The 27,064-nt window shown below is 41.8% G+C and overlaps 1 protein-coding gene across 1 annotated transcript in view; it reads right to left on the minus strand.

Moving 5' to 3' along the window:
* LOC134082315 (zinc finger protein 208-like) overlaps window positions 1-8,081 on the minus strand; it is a 35,354-nt gene extending 27,273 nt beyond the window's left edge. Inside the window, 2 exon segments of the mRNA XM_062537966.1 lie at window positions 1,462-1,597; window positions 7,816-8,081. Coding sequence (XP_062393950.1) covers window positions 1,462-1,567 — 106 coding nt within the window. The 5' untranslated portion in view covers window positions 1,568-1,597; window positions 7,816-8,081.
* Between the last annotated feature and the right edge of the window lie 18,983 nt (window positions 8,082-27,064).

Consider the following 27,064-nt stretch of genomic DNA (forward strand, 5'->3'; position numbering starts at 1 on the left):
AAAAGTAGATTTTCACAAAAAGATCGTTTTCTCCATTTTTTGGTCAAAAACAGGTGTTTTTAGCATAACCAACCCATGTTCTACTGACGATTACTAAAGAACGGAAAACGATAGAAACAAACCGATTTTTCCTGGTAAAAGAAGAGAGTCTACTCTTTCATTTGGTACCTTTGGTGTTTACATAGTCATAAATCTCACCGTTCGGTGGATCTTGGAAAAACGGTCAAAATGTTGTAAAACGTCTGGCAGTATGGAGCGCTCTGCACTGAAAATGGCTGGCAGCCAATGAGTTAACGGTAGCCCAGTAGCCCCGGGCAACCAAATTATGACAAGTGGCAACCAATTCCTCACTCCTGGTTGCCCCTGTGGCAACCACAACATTTCCCCATTTTTCCTGTAGTTTGATTATTATTTTAATGTTTTGGTATAATTGTCAGTACAAACACATACATTTCAGCATTTCACACATGTGGTGGGCAACATAAACTTAATTTTTTGACTTGGGATGGCCCGTCAAATGAACGCAGCTAATAGTAAACAAATTAAACTTTTTTCAAGTAGGCGATTGGTGTTGTACGGTTCACTGATACTACAAACTAAAAATGTCACAAAGCCTAATCTTAGCCTACTTTACGATACTTTTAAGAATGACCGTGTTCTTCTTGCGTGTGCGCAAGGCAGGCTTCCCCTCCCCTAGAAGCCTGTGGCTGTGCGTCTTATTCCCCTCACACAAATATGCGCAGCAGTGCCATAAACAGCGAATCATGGCTGCTAGTTTTGCTCTCTTGCATCTCTCAAATTTGTGTTGCTAACCTGTCTAGGCTAAGGGATTTCGGCAATGTAGGCCTACTTTTGGGTTTCAACATCATTTAGAAGGCTACGCAACCTTGGTAAACTTTTACATGAGGATAGAGCTGCCATGCCGCTAGCTCAGGTCACGTATGTCATTCGTGTAGTAGTGGTCACTAAATCATTAATGAACATTAGAAGACGCTTATCTCTTCTATGATCCCAAAAAGATTGTCTTCGACTTGTTATATTTTCGGACATTTATTTAATCTAATGATATAGAAAACAATTAATAGCACCCCTGATTGTATCCGTATGCGTTATGCACAACTATTATTATTCACTAGTGTAGACTGTGTAGGCTAATTACTCTCACCACGTATTTCTTAAAGTGACAGGCACTCAATTATACCTACTGTACACACAACCAATGTGCACTCACTTAGCCCTACATACCACATTAAACATACTGACAGTATGTATCCAAGACATTAAAGATATGCCTTATTTTAGTGCACAGAGAAAACTGAAATAACAGCCCTTTAATAACGGGGCAACCATTTTTTTTGTATTTGGCAACCAAAACCTCATGCGTGGTTGCCCAATTGGCGACTGTTGGCGACACACACACACTGTGTGCGAGTGTGTGTGTGTGTGTTTCTGGTTTCTTACTGGTCTCGGGTTGTTCTGCGTCTCTGTTGGTCTGCGTCTGCCCGTCCTTCCATTTTGGTCCATTGTGTCCTTGCAGTTTCACCAGCACCACTGATAGGCTCTTCATCTTGGCACGAGACGCAAGAGACGGGGCTACCTACATTGGACGCAAATGTTGGAGAGTTCCACAGATTAGAAGGCATGTCCGACGGGGGGAGGGGGTGGTGTGCACCCATATTTTTCATTGCATCGCCTTTTTATCGCTCTCCTTTCATATAATGTAAATGAAGTTTTTAACAAGATGTAAAGCTTGTCTTTGTTTGAAACACACACACACATTATGTAATTATTTACATTATATATACTGACATTTCTGATATTCATAACAGCAAACTTTATGCAGATTAAAGCCTACTATTCATATTACAACTCCACTTCTTAAATTCAGCTGTCTGGTTGCAGACTCAAAATATTGTAAACAAAGTAGTAGGCTAAGATTATCATACTCTACTGGTTGGACTGTTCAGTTTCCCCCACATGTGTTTAAGTTTCAAGGTAAGCTAATACTTTTTCTCCTTGTGACAGACCCTTTTAAGTCTTGGAGTTGAAAACATTGGTATTGAGATGGTCAGTCAACTTGAATGCAAGAGTTTTAATCAAATGTCTGCAGCATAGCCTACTAATGATGCTAACCGAATTCAACAGTAATTTAGCTAGTTCTGTGCGTCAATGCGTTCACGATTGTGAATATTTTATTTGGATTAATTGTGCATGTCGAGGGCGGGTGTCCATTGAGCGCGCAAGAGAGCGGACCAAGGAGAATGAGTTTACTTCTACTGTTAGGTAATTAAGTTGCACGCAGAGTCTACAATAGTTGCGGGAGAACTTTATGCTTCTACCCGAGCAGCGTCAGGTTCATCAGTGCGACCACCGACCACGCTTCCAGGGATGATCTTGTTGGTTTTCATGGAGATAGACGCAGTGTGCACGGAGAGGATGGGCTGTGTGTGTGTATGAGAGACAGACGCGTGAGTGACAGAGAGGGAGCGCAAGGAAAGGAAATTCAGCTTAACGAATGCTCCGCCACAAATTTGTCTATGTGTGGGAAACACTGCTGCGTGCTATGTGTGTTCACTAATTCACAAATTGGGATAAATGCAGAGACCGAATTTACCCTCACAGGATCAAAAAAGTATATATAAGTCCTTTAGTTTGTTTGCTGGTACAGTAATTTCCCGCATATAAGCCGCATTGTGTATAAGCCGCAGGACAGTGTTTTATGGAAGTTAAAATAAACAAAACCATGTTCACCCCATATTAACTGCCCCCCTGTATTAACCTCATAGCGGAAGAAATTTAGCAAAATCAATGTATAAGATGTGGCTAATAGTCGGGAAATGGCGGTGCAGAAACACTTCTCTCCAATTTGAGTGCATTGTCCTTTTAATGGGATTGGCCAAAGAGCTGTGTTTTGTAACAAAATAAGCCTGTTTTTTTCTTCTTTTCATTTCAGAGGACACCTTTTTCTTTTTCTGCAGTAGCTCTGATCTAGGAATGGAATAGCCAGCCACCTAGTGGATTGTTTTGCCATGTTTCATGTGGTAATATCACTGAAGGGTCATTCCACATCAGTTCAACCAGTTCAAAAAATCTGAAAAAAACATCATGTGTACCTGTGTTACCCAGGAGACACTCTAAATTGTTTTTGTGCTAAGATCAACACATTCCAAGTTACATACAGTTTTACAGGGGGAGGAGGGTGTCAAATGTGTTCACAAGCCCATTGCTCAAGAACTAAAATATGTAGGCGGCTCAAATTAGCCTGGCTATCTATTTCATGGTAGAAGCAACACACACGCAGCGGCACAAGCAGCCTTGGGTGTGCTTCACAGACAAACTATGTCCCCTTTTGTAGGCTGATTTGAAACACTTCAGGGTAATTCAACGTCAGTTCAACAAGAGCGCATGCACTTGCGCATAAAAAAAATTGTGCATAAAATGTTTTTGTGCCAAGATCAACACTTTTCAAGTAACAGCCAGTTTAGGGGGGGGGGGGGGGGGGGTCAAAGTTCACAAGCTCATTGCTCAAGAAACACTCTCAGAAAAAGCAATGAAGAGAAAAGAAAACCCATCAGAGACTGAACAGCAGACCTCACAAGTTTGAAAAAGTTTGGGTTTTCTTTTCTCTTTGTTGCTTTTCTGAGAGTGTTTCTACTTATCTCAATAAGAAAAAAAAACAAGAGCCTATATTGAGAAAAAATCTTCTGAAGGCCTAAACAGAGCCCAGCCAAGAACTCCAATAACATTTTGATCAACTTTGAGGGACTGCTATGACCATGCAAGATCATCCAGACTACTTGTGGTGAATTTACTGCATACTATTTCTATTTATGCACCAGTCTGCAAAATTTGAGCCTCCTACAAATTCTAGTTCTTGAGCAATGAGCTTGTGATCTTTGACTCCCCCTGAACTGTGACCTTCTAAGTCCCCTGGACTTTTTTCGTCCTTTCAAGACTGCAGAAAACTGGTGGTCTAACCAAAGTGTTCCTGATGAGTGACAATCCTTGCTGTAAACATTAAGTTGGCATTGTCACTGTCAATTGTAGCTAATGTAACTGTGGGGTAAATGGAGCACGACATCACATAGATATTTTTTTACGAACCAGGGAGCGTTAAAATAGCAACCTTAAAAATAAACTACAAGGTAACACGTGGTTACCAATTGGCCGCTACCAGAGAATGTCTAATAAGGGGAAAACGACCACTCGCTGAATACTTCTGCATGGTACTGCAACTAGAGGGCGATCGAAAGCAAGTGGAGAATGAATGGAGGTGAATGGCGTTTCTCCTAAAATCCACTTTTCGATGGATATAATTTTTTGTGTAGAAATCGGAATATTGCATGTGAAAGGGGGGGTCAAGGAAAATACACACGGCTCAGTATTAGATTTTATAAGTCCCTTAATTGCTCTAAAAAGCCTTTCAAACGTGTCAATGACGTCATTCATTAGCAGGGTGCTAGTGTGTTATGGGCAACAACGACCAAGCCTGTGAGAAACAAAGGGCCATAAGTAATTGTTCATTCAACTTTCGACCTATAACCCATATTGAGCTTGCAGAAACTAAAATCCAATCTTCGATGTTTTAATGACAATCAGGTGAAACATACCAATTTAGCCGTCTAGCCCCATAGGCCCCCATTGTTTGATCACTTGCTCGTGATCGCCCCTAGTGGAACTTCAACAGGAACTGCAGGTACAATGCAGATACAATAGAGTCAATAGCGAGTGGACCGGCTCTCCATAAATGGGCTCTGCCGCTACTGAGAACTGAAATCCCTGTGTTGTATAAGCTGTGTCTCATTCCAGGGGCTGCGTGGTTCTAAGGCCGGATTCGTAGACCGGTTGCGTCATAGTGGCGCGCCTAGTACTGTCCCATTCCGTGGGCTCCTTCGAATCCGGCCGACAAACCCACCCTTCTTTTCCCCGAAACGGAGTGTGCATCGGATGTATGCTTCGCGGCCTACCTGGCCACCAAGATTCGATACGTTTATGACGTTTCATTGAGTTTCATTGAGTTGGCGAGACAGACGGCAGAGGAGTAGCCTACACGTTTAAACATTTAATAAACGTTATAATAATATTTAAATTAAGTTATTATATATTTTCAGTTAAGTCAAAATAACTTTTTGAAATGTGAACTATGCTTAAACGATGTCGCCGATTTCCGTAGGCTATCAAATAATCACTTCCTAAATAAAGCTCAAACAGTGGCCTTTCACTTTCAAATGGTTTATCAAGTCATATGCCAATTAACATTATGCTCAGATAATCACTGAGTAGGCTAGTCTATTATAAAGGTTCCCACGTCTTAGAAGATCGTTATTAAACATCACATGGAAAGAATCGTGATGTTAGTTGATGGCCGTTTGCATAAAGTCCAAGGGCGAATGACATCCACCAAAGGTTTCTTAAAGCATTTGTTGGTGACATCTAGCCTAATGGAAACTAGATTACATTTGATAGATTACAAATGTGTCCCTTAGCAAATTAAGTAGCAAATACAATTCCATCAGTTCAACAACAACAAAAAATGTGTAGCCTGAATTAACCACAGCCTGCACACACGATGCCGCTGGAGATAGTTTTCGTGTTGGCCTATAGGCTATATCAGTAGCCTAAGCCTAATGAAAGCAAGTCTGATCACTAATTGTAAACCTGCAATAGTAGAATGCCTAACGTAGAAAGAGAGAAAGAGAGAGAGAGAGAGAGAGAGAGAGAGAGAGAGAAGGAGTGCCGCGTTGGGTCGCTTAATTAAAGAAAAAAGCAGGTGCTTTTCGGGAACGGACAAAAATATAAGTTAAACAAACGATCTCTCCTCTATGTAAAGTTTCTTGGTGATAAAGTTTGTAGAAGGCAGTAGGCTAGTCAGAGGTCCGAGGCACACCGATTGAGTGAAAACATTTTTAAAAATCCTTTATTTCATTGGATAAAGTTAGCGCGTTTCGACTAGGCTATACTGAGTCTTCCTCAGGGCAATCCAATAGAGTAGCCTAACTTCTAATCTATTTTATGTGGCAAATGCATGTGATGCTTTGTGCATGATCGATATATGAAAAGAGATAGCCTATAAACATGATATAAACCTACAAATAGCAATTGCGCAAGAGATCAACTTCTGCTAAATGGATAACATGGATATGATCATCAGCTGAGCCTCAATGACGTTCGTCAACGTTGCAATGGAGCTACAAGCTAGGTCAGTTAACCTCGAAGTCCATTACTTATGCATTTAAGCCTGCAAACGACCAGCAAAAGTTAGCTGATCATAGCTCGTTATCCTGCAATTCCATAGCCAGTTATCTTAACTCCTGTTATATTCCCTCCGGTGTTTTTGCAATTATATCAAGCAGCTAAAGCAATTACGCTAGCCATACCCATCTGTAACCTGTAAAGTTTGGTTTTATCCAGGCTAGAAAGAAAAAGGGCAAGGCTACTCACATGAACACTATCCAACTCCCTTTGAAATCGCCATCTCTTGAAAAGTAGCCTAATGCGACAGTTGTGTGACCGCTTGTTATGGTGGCTTACAAATTATTTTAAATTGGAGATGGACAAGGCAAGCATAGAATATGGCCATATAGGCTATCCTCCTATCACTTTTGACTAGTCTTATAATGAAATAAGATTGGCATTGCCTATGCCACATTAATTCCTTGATAACGTTTCCTCTGCACTGAATGTTATTCTAAGCGTCTGCTAAATAAAAAAATAAAAAATCGAATAGATGATTGTTCTCAGTCAGTAGTAGCATGTTGTACCAATGTAGCCTATGAGTTAAATGTAACATGTTTTGATGACATGGGCGTGTTGAAAGGATGATTTTCACGTAGCCTACATGAGTTTGACAGATCGGCCAAGCTCGGACTCATGACGTAACAGAGCCGTTCTTTTGGGCTAGACCGTCCCGTTTAAAAAAAACGTTGGTCCAGCTAGGTCGGGTCTATGCGGTCACAGAAGACCAGTGCTAGGTAGCACGAATGCTCCGAAGCATCCAGCCCCTGAAATGAGACACAGCTATAGCCAGTAGTCGAGTTGAGGGAGGATGAGGGGGGATGGCATCCCCCTTTGGAATTGATATGGTCAAAATCATCCCCCCTCTGAAACGGCCATCCCCCTCCCGCTGTGCAGGTAGCCTAGGCGCAAAGAATACGCTTTTGTTCTGCATTTTTAAAGGTAGAACGTAAGACTGAGACTGAGCTACAAAGTATCCCACCAACATTGTTGTGTGTGTAACATGTGGCAATTGAAGTTTCTGTTCTAGGCTACTGTATGGTGGTAGAATTCCAGAGTGAAAGCAAAAAGTCTGAACTTTTTTTGTTGGTTCCATTTAACTTGGCTAGATTGGTAGGCTAATTGTAACAAGTCATCGTTGAATGCATTAAAATTGATGTCTGGTTCACTAATTCAGATCTGATAGATATTTAGTATATTTAAGTGATAATGTTACTCTGAACTGGGATAAATTTTAGCAACTCGACGTAGACATGATCTAAAATGTTAGTGACTCATAACATGTAGGCTACATGAATTGGAAGAAATGTAGGATTTGCCAATGTCCAGCAAGTCACGCTATAAATGGACTAGAATACAGGAAATTGCATCTTAAAAATTACAATTTTTCTGGGGGAGGACCCCCATACTCCCCGCAAGACTAATACCCAGATGTGCATTTTAAAATCCACCATGCCATTTTTTTAACAACTCGACTACTGTGTATAACCTACAAGTAAGTTTTCGCGAGAATACATTTGCGCCAATTAACACTATACATAAAGTTACCACTTAAATGCGAGGTATCGTTGCATAACTTACCCAATCGAGATTCACGGAAACTTTAGTTAAGCCAAGCCTGGTGAGTATGTAGAATTCCGCGTTCTTGGACCGCGAAAGCAACCTTCTTTTGGTTCCTTCAAACGGGAGAAAGATAGCCTGGTGTTTGACGTTATGGCTTAAGAATTGTAAATTGTGGTCGCTGCGAATATAGCATACTGCAACACAATGACAAGAAACATGTCATCGAAGTTTTAACAAACTTCCATAGAGCGTCGACAACTCAGCATAAAACGTGTTGCTGCTGCTTCTTCTTTTTCTACTTCTTCTTGTTTCCTTTGTTAGTGGGGGTTGGCAAACCAACTTAACGGTGAATTACCGCCACCGACTGGGCTGGAGTGGGAATCAGGAGATTTTGGAACTAACTAACTTAGATAGATAGACAGATACTTTACTGATCCCCAAGGGGAAATTCAAGATAAATAAATAATAATTAAATAGAAAATAATAGTAGTAATAATAATAATTAAATTATTTTGGCTAATCCTGTGTCTTTCAGAAAACTAATAAAGTGATGAATGTTGGATGTGTTCGCCATATAAACCCTGCAATGTGAAATGATTCTCTTTGGCCATTTTGAGTGACTGAAAAAGCTGATTTCGTTTCTAGGCTACATTTTGTGCAATGAAGTGAAAAGTGCTCTACAGTTTCCAAGTGACTACAATGATGACATTTCCCTGTTGGATGTTTTCCTATTGTATTTAATGAAGAATTAAGCCCTGTGTGTCTTCTTAAGACCTGTGTGTATTCTTAATCTTGTGATCATTCATTCATTCAACCTTTATTTATTCTCGGAGAGTCATTGAGGGTAGCCCTCATTTTCAATTATCTATCTTCTTATCCCACCGACTCGTCCACTCAGTCCTCCCAATCTCTACTTCTGTCTGTATGCTATACTGTAAATGTCTCCCTTTGTCATGATCCTCCCAATATTCTTGCCAAGCTGATTTTGCATAAGATTTAATTGGTATAATCTTTCCTTCAGTCTTACTGTAGGGAACTTGTAATATTTCACTGTGTTTTAGTGTTTGTCTCGCCAGCTTGTCAGCCTCCTCATTCCCCTTCACTCCAACACATGCAGGTACCCAAAGAAACCGGATTTTTAGGTTCCTGGCATGCAATTTAAACAAAACCATATACATCTAATGCACTATAGGCCATATCATTTCTTATAGATTTTCCTGATACACTGTTTTCTAAAGCTGAGTAGCCTAACTGTCAGATATTATTATTGCTTTGTTTAACCCATTTTCCTCTATCCATTTCAAGGCCAGCACAATTACTTGTTACTGAATCTTAAAACAAGCTTTTTATTGATGAGAATTTGGGGAATTTTGATTTGATTTGATTTATTTGACCAACTCATATTTAAAATAAAAGAACATGATACAGATCATAGACCGCATCTCTTTCAACAAGAAAGTCAGGATTACACAAAAAAGCCCTGAGGCTTATTTCCATTGTGGTCCCACCAAGAAAGCAAGAGAGACAGATGGCAACAGATCTTATTCAGTCAAGAATGGTGGTGTGACATTACACCCCCCAGCAAAAGAATTAATAACAATAAATAGATTAAATACATTCCATGAATAAACATTACAGACACTTGCAAATAGCAGACAACTACTGTCAATAGCAGGACCAAAGACCTATTCTGATTTATCCCTCAGACATTTCCTTATTGTACATTTAAAACTCTCCAGATTTCTTATCGACTTAATATGACTTGGCAATCCATTCCACAGACTAGAAGCTACACACAAAAAATAAGCTTTCCCTATGTTACTTTTTCCTCTAGGAAGTACAAAGTCTGTGGACCTGCCCCTAGTGGAGTAGTGATGCATATATCTCACTCTGTTAAAATAGTTCATTAAATAACTAGGGACATCTCCAAAGACAAGCCTATGGACCACACTCAGCTCAATCTGAGATACTCTATCATCTACCCTTAACCATCCAACATGATGGATGAGATGTAAAAGATCTCATTTTAAAAGTTATTTACCTTACGTCAAGATTTCATGCCTATTTGAGACAAAAAAGAGATATGGTTGTGCTTGATTTAAGATTATAGTATAGTGTAAAGTTGAACACTTAAAATAAGACATTCACTCTTAAAACAATATAAATGATCTAACACTTCTAAGTCTAAGTGTTTTTATCTTGATAAGAATCAAATAATTAGCAGTGCGATACCTAACCCTAATAAAGAGTTCATGTGTGTTTGGTACGGTAGCTGCACATCTTGAGAGAAGAGGAAGACGTTTCACAGGGTCGTTAGTTTCAGCAGAGAAGAGGAAGGCACCACAGCACAGGGTCGTTAGGGCAGCAGAGAGGGCAATAGGCTGCCCCTCCTCCCCACACTGGAAGAGATTTACACCTCCAGATGCCGCAAGAAGGCAACAGACTTCTCTAAGGACTTTTCACACGCTGGTCGTTGTCACTTTCAGCGGTTCAACAACTCGTAACAGGGTGAATGGCACTTCTGCATTCACTTCGCAGCCCTCTATCGGCTATAACCGCACTATGTAACTTTACATATCGTGTAACGTATCTGTAGTTCGATGAGATGAGACATAAGAAACTACAAATTTGACTTGCATCAATGTTGCAATACTTTCATAAAATCATGCAACATAACTGTCGTGGATATCATTATTTGCTGAATAAACAAATAGCATGCGTGCGACAGAGGAGAAGTACTTTATTGTTGCTTTAACTCTTCAAATGTGAAATAGTCTGTTCTTTGCCCCTAACACATTGTGCAATTTCTTGTGGAGTACATTTTTACCAGTGCAATTGTTATGTATGTGTATTGTTTTTGATATTTATTGTTCATATATTTGTATACCTCATGAGTTTGCAGAAAAGTGGCAATGATAAAGACTATTTATCTATCTGGCTGTACTAACTTGGTCAAACATGTACAGTACGGTAAAAAAGTTTTGCCCCCTTGCTAAAGTTGATTAAAATCAGTGTAATCCCCCTATCTTAAATTCCCATAGAGGCAGGCAGATTTTTTATTTAGCCAGCTACAGTATTTCATGGACCTACCTAGAGATTGGCGTGGTGTTTTTTTCAGTCAGCCTATTAGACTGTTTGACGTTCATTGAGCTCAATGCAAATCAAACCAGCTATAATACTGCGCAGCCATCTTGAACTCGCCTATTGAATGAGTGTGTCATGTGACTTCCAGCGCCGCACCAGGACACCAAACCTGTAGTAGACAAAAGGCGAGTTCAAGATGGCTGCGCAGCACAAAAACTGCGCAGCACAAGATGCACGTGGTTAAAAATCTGTCCACGATGGTCTAGAAGGGTGTGTTTTCGACTCGGCAGTCGGTATCACATGGCCTCAACTTATCGCGGGAGCAAGGCGTGACCAGGCAGCTGCGGAGCAGCAGAGCAGCCGCTCTGGAGGTACTGCGGAGCGCAGCGGAACCTAGACCCTGCCTTCATGACGTCAGGTCTTTGCCCTAATTGGCTTTTACATCCCTGACCTATGTGCAGGTGTTTAGATGCCGCCTCATATCCACAAGGGTCCGTACGGGTCCGTGCCTCGTGATTTGTCACATGGTCAAGTCTAGCCAAGTCTACACTACGGGAAGTAGAGAGTGTACAACTTCATAGCAGCGTTTGTATCCCCTCCCCTGCTGCCACCGGCAGCTCTCGTTGCTGCAAAAGGTCATTTGGAGTTGAACTTGAACACGGCTTATGAATGAGCATGTGTGTCATGTGACCTCCAGCAGGACACCAAACCTGTAGTAGACAATAGCCGTGTTCAAGTTCAACTCCAAATGACCTTTTGCAGCAACGAGAGCTGCCGGTGGCAGCAGGGGCGGGGATACAAACGCTGCTATGAAGTTGTACACTCTCTACTTCCCGTAGTGTAGACTTGGCTAGACTTGACCATGTGACGAATCACGAGGCACGGACCCGCACGGACTCTTGTGGATATGGGGAGGCATCTAAACACCTGCACACACGTCAGGGATGTAGGGCCAATTAGGGCAAGGACCTGACGTCATGAAGGCAGGGTCTAGGCTCCGCTGCTCTCCCCAGTACCTCCAGAGCGGCTGCTCTTTTGCGGAGCAGCCGCCTGGCCACGCCTTGCTCCCGCGATAAGTTGAGGCCATGTGATACCGACTGCCGAGTCGAAAACACGCCCATCTAGACCATCGTGGACAGATTTTTAACCACGTGCATCTTGTGCTGCGCAGTTTTTGTGCTGCGCAGCCAACTTGAACGCGCCTAACGAATGAGCATGTGTGTCATGTGACCTCCAGAAGCAGGATACCAAACCTGTAGTAGACTATGAATGAGCATGTGTGTCATGTGACCTCCAGCACCAGCACACCAAACCTGTAGTAGACTATGGGTGCTTCTCAAAGTCAAGGATTGCTCCTTCCAAGCCACTTTTTCAAGGACGTAACGTCATCAAATCTCGTCAAGCACTGTTCCAAAGTCAAGGATGCTTTCAAATTCTAGCAAGTAATGAGTCCTTCGTTCTGAGAATTTTGGAGAATTTTGGAGGATGCATCGATGGATCCTCGGAGTGAAGAAATAACCCACAATCCTTTGTGTATGAACAATTAGAAATGTTCTGACGGTGCGGTTTTAAAAAAGAGAGAGAGAGGGAGATGGAAAGTAGATGCAAAGAAGCAGTGCGTGTTAATGTAGGCTAACTATGATTTATCAAGTGTTTTGTTAATGCCATCGTATATTTGCTCAGGCATTTATATCAAGTTATTGTGCATATTCATCATAAATGCATATGTCAATGTGCATGAACAAGTTGTGATAGACTTGTTATTAATTTATCTCAGAACTTCGCCCAATACGAACTTTGTAGAAGTTTAACATTAGGCTACCGTTGCTGTTGCCAATTACCGGTATAACCATTGACACTAACATAATTATAAACGACGGATTGTGATATGTGAAGACCAAGTCGAATCTGGAAATACTGTAGGCTACTCCAAAAAGTTTATTTAGAGGAAAGTGCAGTCGCAATTGTCGGAACTCCTGTAAAAGCAGCACAATTTCCACGGTTCTAATTAAGCGCGCAGCCGGAACCGTGCACAATTGACCTGCACTCCACACTCGCTAGGCTGTTCCATTGCATTTGATCTTGACGGCTGGAGAGGGTACTGGGAAGGTGTGTAGCCTTGTCTCTCTAGCACTCGACTTGAAAGAAAGCATTCTAACAAGGACGAGCTCTTGACTTTGAGAAATACCCTATGAATGAGCATGTGTGTCATGTGACCTCCAGCACCAGCACACCAAACCTGTAGTAGACAATAGGCGCGTTCAAGTTGGCTGCGCAGCACAAAAACTGCGCAGCACAAGATGCACGTGGTTAAAAATCTGTCCACGATGGTCTAGATGGGTGTGTTTTCGACTCGGCAGTCGGTATCACATGGCCTCAACTTATCGCGGGAGCAAGGCGTGGCCAGGCGGCTGCTCCGCAAAAGAGCAGCCGGTCTGGAGATACTGCGGAGAGCAGCGGAGCCTAGACCCTGCCTTCATGACGTCAGGTCTTTGCCCTAATTGGCTTTTACATCCCAGACGTATGTGCAGGTGTTTAGATGCCTCCTCATATCCACAAGGGTCCGTGCGGGTCCGTGCCTCGTGATTCATCACATGGTCAAGTCTAGCCAAGTCTACACTACGGGAAGTATAGAGTGTACAACTTCATAGCAGCGTTTGCATCCCCGCCCCTGCTGCCACCGGCAGCTCTCGTTGCTGCAAAAGGTCATTTGGAGTTGAACTTGAACACGGCTAATGAATGAGCATGTGTGTCATGTGACCTCCAGGACACCAAACCTGTAGTAGACTATGGGTGCCTCTCATGTAGCGTTTATACGTCCTCCCTCGCTCGTTGGGCCTCGATCCTCACTGATCTACATGAAGAATGATGGGGCAGCAACAATGGAATAGTCTATCCCTTCTTCTATCTTTCTTTATGTAGATCAGTGAAGATGGAGGCCCGAGGAGCGAGGGAGGACGTATAAACACTGCATGAGCATGAGTGTTGTGTGACTTCTTCTGACTGCAGTGGGGGGTGGTAGGTAGCTGGATTGCTTGCACGTTCATGACTAAGTAGTCAGTAAGTCAGTCACTGCATTTTAAAACACTTTATTGTTGTTCCAAAAGTCAGCTGTTATTTTCAGCACTAATTTCATTAGAGAAAATGAACACTCAAAAACTGCCTGGCAGTTCACAATCAAAAAACAAAAAACAAAAAATACAACTATGAGATACCTAGTCAGTGTCTAATTCATGCACATCTGCATTTACAGACATGTTCTTGAAATGGAATCACAGACCCATACACCATTAAAATTCCAGAAGCTATTCAGTAGAGATTGTACTCCCCACTGAAACTTAGATGACACACGTAAATAAAAGTATTTCTAGTCATCAAGTCTTTTCAACACTAATTTCATTTGAGAAAAGGAACACAGCAAAAGTCCTAAGCTAAGCAATAAGCCCCAAGAGGCTGTCGTTTACACTGATTACAGAACAGCTCAGAGGTGTTGTTAGGCATGGCACACAAGCAGAGTGATCATAAAGAATACCTGGATAGACTATCTCATTGTTGCTGACCCATCAACAATGAAGCCAATGGAACTGTCCCGAGTGGTCCCATAATGGCGGCGATGTGTTCCAATTCCATTGTTGCAGAACGGCAACATTCTTTTACTGTCTTTTACTGTCTATGCATTCCTATGGCAAGTGGTCCCATAATGGCCGCCGCCATGTAGGCTTCAGAATTTTGACGTAGATGCTCTATCCAGGTATTCTTTATAGATCAGTGGTCTAACACCAGTGTAAACAACGGCATTGAACACAATGCAGGAAATCATTTAAACCACGGTTTGATATTATCCATGTTAATCTTATGGGTTTTCCGGTGCCACTTGGCATGAGCTACCATAGCAAAAGTCATGCCACACTCTGAGCACTGATGAGACTTTAGAGTATGGAGCTTCTGGTGAGACTTAAGAGTTCTCAACCCACGGAAGGACTTCCCGCATGCATCACACTGATATGGCTTTTGTCCAGTATGGATCATCTGGTGTTGCCTGAGAGAACCAACCTGACTAAAAGTCTTTCCACAATCTGAACAGTGCAATGACTTTTCCCCGGTATGGACTCTCTTGTGTGTATTGAAATAAGCCCAACTAGTAAAAATCTTTCCACACTCTAAACACTGATATGGATTTTCTCCTGTATGGTTCCTCTGGTGTGTCTTGAGACTACCCCAGTGAGAAAAAGACTCTCCACATTCTGAACACTGATATGGCTTTTCTCCTGTATGTGTTCTCTTATGGATAGTAACTTCTCTGCTGCTTCTGAAACTCTTACCACATGTAGGACACTGATACGGCTTTTCCCCAGTATGGATCCTCTGATGCCTCCTAAAATTAGTCACCTGAGTAAAAGTCTTTCCGCACTCTGAACAATAATATTGCTTTCCTCTGGAATATGTTCTCTTCTTTGGGTTGAGAGCTGAACCATCATTGGTTCTCTTCTTTGGGTTGAGAGCTGAACCATCATTGGTTCTCTTCTTTAGGTTCAGATCTGAACCATCATTGGTTCTCTTCTCAGTTGTGATCATTTGGCCAACTTCTGTAAAATAAGAAAATTGTTAACACATATAACCTCTCATTTTCCTCCTCCAGCAATGAAAATGTTTTATTTCTCCACATCCATGTTTTACGAACACAATCATTTAAGCATCTTACTTGAAGCAGAGGAGTCCTCATCGACATCATGTTCTTCAGAATCAGAATCATGTTCTTCAGAATCAGAATTGTGTTCTTTAGAATCAGAATCATGTTCCTCTATCATCGAGTCCTCATCGTCATCATGTTCTTCAGAATCAGAATCATGTTCCCCAATTGTTGGCCTGCAGCGGTCCGCCAGCACCATCTGGGCCAGAGACACAGATTCTGTAGGGAACAGGCCAGTTTTGAACTTGACAACAGTACATGTTGGAGCATAAATTGTATTTAGGAGTTAGTTGGATAATAAACAATACAAAAAAAAATGCTTTTGAAACTGAACTGTTAACAACTGCTACAATTTCCTAAACACACTGACAGACAAATTAGCTTGTTTTCTTGACAATTGTGTCATAGACAGGGTATAACAAGTGTAACGGGCAGGAAATAACAGGATTCTAATTATAATATAAGCAACTTACTTGTAGCTGAGGTGTCATCATGGCCATTTTCTCCAGAATCAGCATCCTGTTCCTCTATAATTTCCCCTGGTGTGGATTCCTCTTCTCTGCAGGTTGATGATGTTTCTGTCTCAGTCTTAAAGTCAAGGTCCAGTTCAGTCTTCACTTCCACTTTATTGGCCAAAATATACTCACAGAGGAAATCATCAAAGTCTTCTTCTTTAATCTCCTTCTTCACCGGTATTAGTGGTTCTGTCATTTTAGACTTAAGTTTTGTTGTGCCAAAAAAAAATCTAGATAACAAAATTAAAATGACTACGTGGCCAAATAGCAGTATTGTCCTTATGATAACATACACCTACACACTGTACATCCACAGCACCCCTGTGACAACCACTCTCTGCTAAAAGACCTTTATCTGATCTGCTGACCTCCTGGAATCAATATTACCCAATCAGCTGCAAGAGTACAGCATTTGCATTGCAATTCAGAAGGACAAAGGATTGTGGGTAAAAGATCTCCATGTGAATACAGCATGTAAAATGGCTCGTAGGTGGGCGTGGTCATGGATCAATCTGCATATAGTCGACGAAAGAAAGGATGTGAGGGTGGGATGGAGGTGTGAACTGGTTGGTGATGGGGGTAGGAGAATGCAGGTGGGGGTGCTGGTGTGAACCAGAGCCATAGATAGAGAGAGTTGCGACACTCTTTGATGTTGCCGCCACGATCAACAGTTCCAAAAAAACTGTGCTGAATGGCTGAATCGCAGGAGGGTGGGATGTACTTCTGATGCTGGAAGGTGTAATCAATTAACTCATTGACTACTGACCAAGAGATTGGCTGTAAACAGTTCCAAAAGCCCCATAAAGAGGAAATAGCCTGGAAAAAGCGCTGCCATTTTTTCCTATGGAGGTCTATGGGAGTGTCGCCACTCTGTTTTATCTACCGCTCTGGTGTGAACTGGTTGGTGATGGGGGTAGGAGAGTTCAGCTGTGAACTGGTTGGCGATGGGGCTAGGTGGGGGTGGGTTGCAGTCATGTGAATTGAGCGGATCACAATCAAATATTTAAAACTTTTCCTACTCTGTTGCTCTAAGATTTGCATTGCGCTATAGTGTGCATGCCGCTCCTCTATAGAAGCTGTAAAAGAACATTACTATGGCCCAACCTCAATCTTAAGGCGTTTGGTTGGGGTGCGCACAGCCACAGAAATAGTCCAGGTGCCGGACAAAAGTATAGATATAATGGAATGGATTGGTCCGCACACTGGGTAGGCTCCAAAAATACACTTTATTTACTTCATAAAAGGCAACGTTTCAATCCGCAGTGGGCCTGAAGAAGATCCCACTGCGGATTGAAACGTTGCCTTTTATGAAGTAAATAAAGTGTATTTTTGGAGCCTACCCAGTGTGCGGACCAATCCATTCCACCAACCTCAATCTTAAAACACCTATGGGCTCTTTGCACAGAAATCTCTCATTGCGGTGGAGTTAGGTGTGTTTGAATCTGGCACTGTTGTTCATGTAATCAGTGTCTACAGAGACCCGGTTGGATGTTGCAACTACTATAACAGAATGTTGCTATATGGAGGGATTACAATGAGTTACAATTGTTATTATTGGACAAACAAGATATTTAGTGTTGGAGTGAAGATGTTAGGTGCAGCATATAACAGAAGATGTCCTTACAATCTCAACAGCCACATGAAAATGGAAATGATATATCAGCTTTTTACCGCCTCACAAAAATTGCCAAACTGAGAGGGCTAATGGCAAAACATGATTTAGACGAACTCATTCATGCATTTATCTGTAGCAGGGTTGATTACTGCAATGGACTCTTCACAGGCCTTCCAAGAGTATCAAACAGCTTCAGGTGATTCAAAATGCAGCAGCTAGGGTTCTCACTAAAACAAAAATAACTGAGCACATTAACCCTCATGTTGTCCTTGGGGTCAATTTGACCCCAAGCCATGTTTAACATCATAAAATATATGGTTCACTTTTTTTGTTTTGCTTCAAGTTTCATGACTTTTCCTCATTTGAAGGGTACAACAGAGTAAACATGAAATTTGCACAAAAATATGTTTCCAATGTCCTGTAAAAAAAATAGTTACGTTGGTGGTATTGGGGTCAATTTGACCCCATTTTTATGAAACATGAGGTAAATGAATATTTGACACAATATGAATATTATTATTGTAATAGTATGAGAACATGTACTTATTATCATTATTACATAAACAAGTACATATTACATATAAGTTATTTTGGCAGGTCTGAAAAAGTCCAAAAACTCAGCCTTTGGGCTGTTGACACTGGATTGGCCATATTGCCAGCCAGGGTTCCAGGGTTCATAAAGGGGTGTGGGGGGGTGGGATTGTTTTGTAGGGCTTTTGATGGTGGTTATTTCACTCTAGTTAAGTACCTACCACAAAAAAAACTGGGTAAAAAAAAATATTTTCCATCATTTTTTGAGAGTTTTGTTAGCTGGGGTCAAATTGACCCCAAGGATAACGAACGTCGGTAAGATTTGAGGACAACATGAGGGTTAACTCAATTCTTAAATCTCCGCACTGGCTTCCAGTAAGTCACAGAATAGACTTTAAAGCATTACTGCTTGTTTGTAAATCAGTAAATTGAGCAGGACCTAAATACCTATCAGACATGTTTCAGCAGTGCACACCTTCTCGTCCTCTCAGGTCTCAGGAGAAAAACATGATGAAAACCTGCGGCTCAGCTCTGGAGCCAACTTTCAGATGCCATTAAAAAGGCTCCACCTGCAGCCAGTTTTACATCTAGACTGAAGACAATATTGTTCTCAGATTATTTATTTAATTATGTCAAATAATTAAAGAAATCTATCTTTAATTATCCGACATTGAGTCTTTTATGTTTTCTTGTTAACTATTCTTTATTTTTAAGTGATTTTACCTTGATTTATGATATCATTGTATTTTTTATTATGAACTGAATTCTGAATTAAGGATTCTTCTGTTTTGAAAATTGAAACCTGATGTGTGTGATCCCTCAACACACAGGAGAACTGCAGTCATGGTGAGTAGTACTGGTTTGTTCCTTTTAAGTGCTACGTTCTGCCCTTGGTTGGGCAAAGGGAGATTCGGATGGTATCCGCCGTTCATTCCGACATACCAGCACTCCGACATGGACGTCCAATTGTCGTAGTGGAGGCATGTCTCTTTATGGGAAAAAGTCCCACCACTCCGACATTTTTTTTTTTCATGGTCGCAGTGGCGGTATTTAACTTTTTTTTCAAACAACGTGCCATTCCGACATGAGGTCATTAATAGGCGATTAATGTCATAACTATATCCAATTGTGTAAAATAATAAAGATTCACATTTAAAATGTCATTGTGAAGACCTCTTGATATGGTTATGTGTCTGTTGCGTGCGCGACTCGGGGAGGTGAAAGCAGTTCTGTACATGGCAAGTTCTCATTATTCGCGGACTAAGTGGAGCTAAATTAAGTCATTATTTTGCTGTCACTTCGTCTGTTTTATGGCCTAGAAGGTTGTATTTGGTATCTGTGGATAGCTCTAGCTCTCCTCTTTTATCTGACATGCAAGCCATATATTTTTGACCACAGTTTCACGAGTAAAGCAAACGAAAGTAGCGGTATCCGAAGCTATGACATTCTTATTTGTTTGTCACTTCGTCTGTTTTTATAACACAAAAGAATCGATGTGTTTGGTATCAATGGAAAGCTCTGTTTCTCCTCTTTCATTTGATATGCGTGTCATGTCTGTGCGATGCCTGGTCCCAGAGTAATTCAAGCGAGAGCCGTGGCTGCGTGGGTGAACGCAGAGCAATATAGACTGTAAATATGATATACTTTGATTTAAATTCATGATTTTATTTTATTTTCATACTTGATCGTACAGACACGTGTCTAGTCTCGTTGGAAAGCCCCGGTTATGCTCTTTCATGCAATATAGGTCTCATCTCGTTGTGACTAATAATCACGGAGCAATGTAACAGAGAAGAAGGGGTGTGTTTTTTGACGCACTTTGCGTCCGTCGGGCTCATAGGGTCCGTTAAATTGACTTGGAAAAAATAGGATTTGTAAACTGTCGGAATGGGGGTACTAAAATGTGTCGGATTGGCAGCATGTCTAAATAGCAGCATGTCGAAATAGAGGCATGTCTAAATGGAAGCATGTCGTAGTGGTGGCATGTCTGAGTGGCAGCATGTAACCGATTCGGATAAGAAGGGCCCCTGTCTTTCTTAACCCAATAGACAGTATTTGTTTGGGGATAGTTTTTGTTAGGTGGTAGTCAGCGTCAGTGATGGCTGAGTTATCGGCCCTGGGCTTTAAAGAGTCACTTCACCCCATAACTCCACCCACTTCACATTTCTGAAAAAGGCTTTCGAAATGGGCGAGACGTTCTGAAATTTGGAGAGGGAGTGCAGCACTGCTGCAACCAATCAACCATGGTGATTTCGTGTCAATCTGGGAATGAGTGCTGCAGACATGGCTTATCACAGGTAGGCTAATCAGGGTAGCAGGTGTTGGGGCGTTTCATTTCTAATTTGTAACGACCCGGTGACGTAGTGTTGGACGAGAAGTACAGGACTTTGTCAGCATTCCAATAGCATTTTGGACCAACATGCCATGGCATGTCTCAACCTGTAGTATGCGCGGAGAGCAATATCTCCAATACAAAATCAGACGAAATGTTACTTTTGTCGAGAAACACGGACACACACAGATGGGCCTACATCAACGAATCTCCAAAGAGCACCAACAGCTCTGGGTGTTTGAGAAGGATCACTATCACTGGTTTGCTAAATTAGACTCTGGCAAAGTCTATCTGTTAGGAACAGACCTGTATCTGTCTTTCAATTATTCCACCTTAAGTCTTTTATGTTTTTTATGTTTTCTTTATTGTTTTTTTATTATCATTATTATTTCCCACCCTTGAACACCTTCCAACTTGCACCTTATCTGTTTTTTTTTTTGCTTTTTGTACTTCTGGTTAGACACTAAAGGCTGGCTTACATTGCACGATTTTGGTCTGTTTTAACAGTCGGCGACTAAGTTTCCAAAATCGGGCGGAAATCTTGCCAGTTGTACTAGAATCTCGGCGTGCTCCCGTCATCTAAATCGTTCAGTGTAAGGTGCCAATCTTAGCGGTTTTAAGTCCGTCGGAGTCAGTCTTTTTCTAGTTTTGCCGTTACGACAATATCAAACATGTTTGATATTATCGTAAGTCTTTTCAGTCGTGGCTCATGCAAATAGTGACGTGAACATTAAAAACCAATAGTGACCTAGGTCGACGAACACGAAAACGGAAGGGGCAAAATAGGCGACAGCTGTAGCCTGTGTGATTACTTGTTATTTCATTTCTTATAATTTATTAGTCGGCTATTCTACGTGACAGAACAACTCTATATCTGTTAGTGATGTCACACTATCAAACAATGCTGCAGAAACGCGAAAAAAATACTTTGATATGAGTAGCCTATCATGTGAGTTCCTGTTGATGATGACGTATAGCCTAGTGCACGATGGAAATAATTTGAAGGAATCTAGCAGCAGTCTTGTAAATAGTGACCACAGTCTTTGCAAAATCCTAATCTGAGACTGGCCTGTGACTAGTCTGTGACTAAAAACTCAATGAATTGTCTTTAGATGTGAGAGGGTCTGAGACTGTAGTCTTTCAAAAATCTTTTCCAAATCTTTGCAAAGTCTGGCAATGTAAGGTAGGCTTTATACAGACAAGATTTGGGAAAGATTCTTGAAAGATTGTAGACTTTTAAGTAATGCCCCTCATTCAAGCTTTACTCAAAAGACTACAATCAACAGGATTAAAGGAATACGCCACCCAAAAATGAAATTAAGCTAGTCTCGGTCACCCCCAGAGTTAGAACAGTGAAAAAAACCCGGTTAAAATCCGTCCGGGCATTCTCCTGCTTTGGGAGCAGCGATTTTAGCTTTAGCTTAGCACAGTTGCTGTAGATGAAGGGTGTCAGTGAGCACGTCCTCCAAAAAAGTGACCGAGACGTCTACATTTTTTTCTAAATATATCTTGGGAGCCTGGGTTCAAAACGAGTACAAATCATAATGCAAAATCGAACGAGACTATTACCTGGGCAGATCTTTACTTGGAACTATATTCAGCCTCATCGCCGACGAAGCACCGCTAGCTAGGCGCAAAGTTCTCACGTAGCACCACTTGAATACCATCCCGTGAAGTTCCAGTCGAATCTAAGTTGAGAGTTTACAAGACTGCTACGTGAGAACTTTGGATTTTAACCGGGTTTTTTTCACTGTTCTAACTCTGGGGGTGACCGAGACTAGCTTAATTTCATTTTTGGGTGGCGTATTCCTTTAAACAACAGGAAACAAAAGAAGCGTCATAGTTGTTGTTAAAGGAGAATTACGGTGTGATATTGACTTAAAGTCTGTTGAAACATGATACCGAGAGTGAGCGTTTGTCTCAGAGCTGATCTCGACCTGCCCCCTGCACTCAGAAATCTGCAGCTAGTTAGCCGATGCTACCAACAGGTTTTCAATGGGAGTGCCTCAGGCATCTAGCCTGGATGCCAGACCTAAGTTTAGCCCCGCCTACATTCTTTTTCTGAAGGGAACTTCGGTCTGGCACTGCTCTGTTCAGCTGCTACTATTCGAGATACAGAGCTGTTCGGACCAAAGTTCTCACGTAGCACCACTTGAATCCAATCCCGTGAAGTTCCAGTCGAATCTAGAAGTTGGGAGTTTACAAGACTGCTACGTGAGAACTTTGCGCCTAGCTAGCGGTGCTTCGCCGGCGATGAGGCTGAATATAGTTCCAAGTAAAGATCTGCCCAGGTAATAACCTCGTTCGATTTTGCATTATGATTTGTACTCGTTTTGAACACACGGCTCCCAAGATATATTTAGAAAAAAATGTAGATGTGTCGGTCACTTTTTTGGAGGACGTGCTCACTGACACCCTTCATTTACAGCAACTGTGCTAAGCTAAAGCTAAGAACGCTGCTCCCAAAGCAGGAGAATGCACGGACGGATTTTAACCGGGGTTTTTTCACTGCTCTAACTCTGGGGGTGACCGAGACTGGCTTAATTTCATTTTTGGGTGGCGTATTCCTTTAATACTTATAAGAGCTAGCCCATTGAGACGTTCTTGGCTCATTGTTGACCTGAGGTATGTTTTGATTAGCTTTAACTTCGAAAAGCTTCGCTCTGCAGAAGCTACTGTTACTGTGAGAGTAGCTGCAATTCTGGAAAGTTAAAAGTTAAAGAAGAAAGTTAAAAGTTCCATAACGGTCATGCTATCTTTTGGTAAATCAGGGTAATTCTGCATCTCCACTGCCAGTTCCCTCCCATCCAGGTCTGACTGCCCACCACAGCTCAGGGTTTGACTAAGTGCTTCACACGTCTCTGTGAGCTCTTCCTCTGGGAGATTTCGGAAGGTACTGGTGTGATGTTTTGCAGCAACCTTCTTGGGCGAGGAGGAGGACGGGGCCAAGGATCCAGGCCTTTCTCCTCCCTCATCTTCAAGATGTCCTCCATCAGGTCTTTTATAAAGTCCTGAGAGGTGGGCTCATACACCGGCTTAAGCCACCTAAAGGCTGGCTTACATTGCACGATTTTGGTCTGTTTTAACAGTCGCCGACTACTTTTCCAAAATTTTACCAGTTGTACTAGAATCTCGGCGCGCTCCCGTCATCTAAATCGTTTAGTGTAAGGTGCCAATCTTAGCGGTTTTAAGTCCGTCGGAGTCAGTCTTTTTCTAGTTTTGCCGTTACGACAATATCAAACATGTTTGATATTATCGTAAGTCTTTTCAGTCGTGGCTCATGCAAATAGTGACGTGAACATTAAAAACCAATAGTGACCTCGGTCGACGAACACGAAAACGGAAGGGGCAAAATAGGCGACAGCTGTAGCCTGTATGATTATTTGTTATTTAATTTCTTATAATTTATTAGTCGGCTATTCTACGTGACAGAACAACTCTATATCTGTTAATGATGTCACACTATCAAACAATGCTGCAGAAACGCGAAAAAGTTACTTTGATATGAGTAGCCTATCATGTGAGTTCCTGTTGATGATGACGTATAGCCTAGTGCACGATGGAAATAATTTGAAGGAATCTAGCAGCAGTCTTGTAAATAGTGACCACAGTCTTTGCAAAATCCTAATCTGAGACTGGCCTGTGACTAGTCTGTGACTAAAAACTCAATGAATTGTCTTTAGATGTGAGAGGGTCTGAGACTGTAGTCTTTCAAAAATCTTTTCCAAATCTTTGCAAAGTCTGGCAATGTAAGGTAGGCTTTACACTGACAAGATTTTGGAAAGATTCTTGAAAGATTGATGGGCATTAGTTCAAAGACTACAATCTTTCAAGAATCTTTCCCAAATCTTGTAAGGTAGGCTTTATTGTCCCCATAGAGAAATTTGTCTTGGACTTCTCAAAGTATATGACCCGGTACAAAGACACACCAAACGACAAGACAAAACAAAAATTTGACACACAATGCACAATAACAGTAAAGCCTAATGGCAATAAATAAGAATACAAAAATACCTCCTGTAACACCTGACTGTTTAGGGTGTTTGTTTAAGGTAGTTATTAAGGGCTTTGATTGAGATGGGGACAAAATAGTTTTTAAATCGATTTAACCTACAGTGGGGTACTCTGTAATGCCTGCTTGATGGTAGAGGCTCATGTTGTGAATATAGAACGTGAGACGGGGGCAGAGAGGATTCTATCCACTTGTTTTAAAACACACTGATCAAAGATGGTCTGGAGGTTGTTGTACTGTTTCAGACCAACTACTTTCATTGCTGTGTGAACCAGCACCCATGCCTCGCTGTCGTATACGTCCACTACCCAGCTGTGCACGCTAGACTGGAAGCCCTCGGAGCCCAGCACACCAATGTACTTATCGAGTCAGAATTGGAATGGAAGGTTCCAGAATGTTCCAGAAGGTTCCAGAAGGTTCCCTCCCGCCCCCCACCACCCCTCACCGGAAGTCCCGCCCTTACCGGAAGTCCCGCCCACCTGTCACTTTGGAATTTTTTAGTTTGAGATAAAGTCACTCTTCATCTCTCTGAGGGTTATCAGGGAGACACGGGTCCTCTGGCTCCCATATGCCATATCGGACGACAGTCAGGTCAGCAGAGAGGATCAGGCGCCGAAACGCTGTGTTGGGCTCCAGAATCACAGGAGCTGCAGAATCACAGGGCATGCGCGATCTGTTGATTTCCACCATCTCATGGTGCATTTAGTAAGCATGCTGAAGTGTGTGTGTGCATACACCGGCTTAGCTACCCACTGCTGTGTAGTCTTGGTGTACACGTACTTGTGCTACTGTGCTTAGCTACCCACTGCTGTGTAGTCTTGGTGTACACATACTGCACTTGTGCTACTGTGCTTAGCTACCCACTGCTGTGTAGTCTTGGTGTACATGTACTGTACGTGTGCTACTGTGCTTAGCTACCCACTGCTGTGTAGTCTTGGTGTACACATACTTGTGCTACTGTGCTTAGCTACCCACTGCTGTGTAGTCTTGGTGTACACATACTGTACTTGTGCTACTGTGCTCAGCTACCCACTGCTGTGTAGTCTTGGTGTACACGTACTGTACTGTGCTACTGTGCTTAGCTACCCACTGCTGTGTAGTCTTGGTGTACACGTACTTGTGCTACTGATTTCCTATCCCACAGACAAAAGGAAAAATAAGTCGTTGATTATTTAGGCAACTATATGTTTAGCTATGAGTGTCATGGTAAAACAAGTCCAACATCAAGCTTGTTATTCTACTAATTGCTGAATTTGAAGGCAAAGCCTTTCCTTACCTTCAAGCGTTGTTTTTTGTTCCCTTCCAATATTGACGTTGTGATCTATTACGGCCAGCTCTGTGCGGGCTCTCATCGAGTCGTATGTAAAGTGAAGTCGCTTTGGCCCGTTCTTCAGGGTGACTTTATGAAAGACTTCAAGAGATCCTGCAAAATATGTCCAATTGAAATATATCAATCAATATCAGTCATGTACAGTAAATAGTGATAATAGCTGGTGTTGAAAAGTTTAGATATATCAGGAATGCTGATAGTCTTACGCTGTCTGAGGTTACAAATGACAAAAGTGTGACTAGACAATAAACAGCTGTTTGTTTCTTCTTTTTAATAACGAAGACAATGCAATAGGGCTCGGGCACACGACTTGCATTCTAGGAATATTGCCGCCATATTGGTAGCGCACTGAACATAGACAAGAAGCAGAAATATAGTATTAGCTATTCTTTTCCTCTTGCGATCGTGGGTTGTGCTGTTACACCCCACTACACAGCAACATACGAGCAAGAAGGCAAAAACTAAGTAACAGGAACACTCTTATAGGCGGGAGAGTAAATCCATAGTAATCCATAGTAAACTAAGGAGTGAGGCTGCCAATATGGCTGTGCCCACGAAGTTTTCACGTCATGATCCCGAGCCCTATTCTAAGAAACTCATGTCAATGACTGAAGCCATACCAGTGTGCTTGAACAGAGCCATCTGTCTCAGGTCAAGCAGGAGAGATTTTTCCTCAACCAACTCTGTGAGAGCACGGAAAGATGAAGAGTCATGTTCCAGCCACCTTTTTCTCTCCTGATCGTCCTCTGAGAGAGGTGGATGAGCACATCGGTACTGCCGCCCGTTCTCTTCCCATCTGTGGATGCCACTAATATGGTGAAGGATAGATGTCCACCGTCACACACACTGCTGAAAAACAACATAAAATTACAACCCTTAGAAATTATGGAAAATATACTTTTGTGAAAGTCCATGTGTCAATGTGTCTTGGGACATACATGTTTAAACTAAAATATTCTTCCTAATGTATAGATAAAATAATGATTCATAACTTCATGATGTAGGTAGGTCATGAAATAATGATTCATAACTTCATGGTCACCTGTTCATCACCATGGCTGGATCTGCATGCCCATTATAAGTGATTGACCTCAGCCATGGATGAAGCTCTCTGTATTTTTTTTTTCTGTATCAGTTTCTTCTTGAGGCCTATGGAGA

Source organism: Sardina pilchardus, chromosome 1 (genome assembly GCF_963854185.1).
Source record: "Sardina pilchardus chromosome 1, fSarPil1.1, whole genome shotgun sequence".
NCBI lineage: Eukaryota > Metazoa > Chordata > Actinopteri > Clupeiformes > Clupeidae > Sardina > Sardina pilchardus.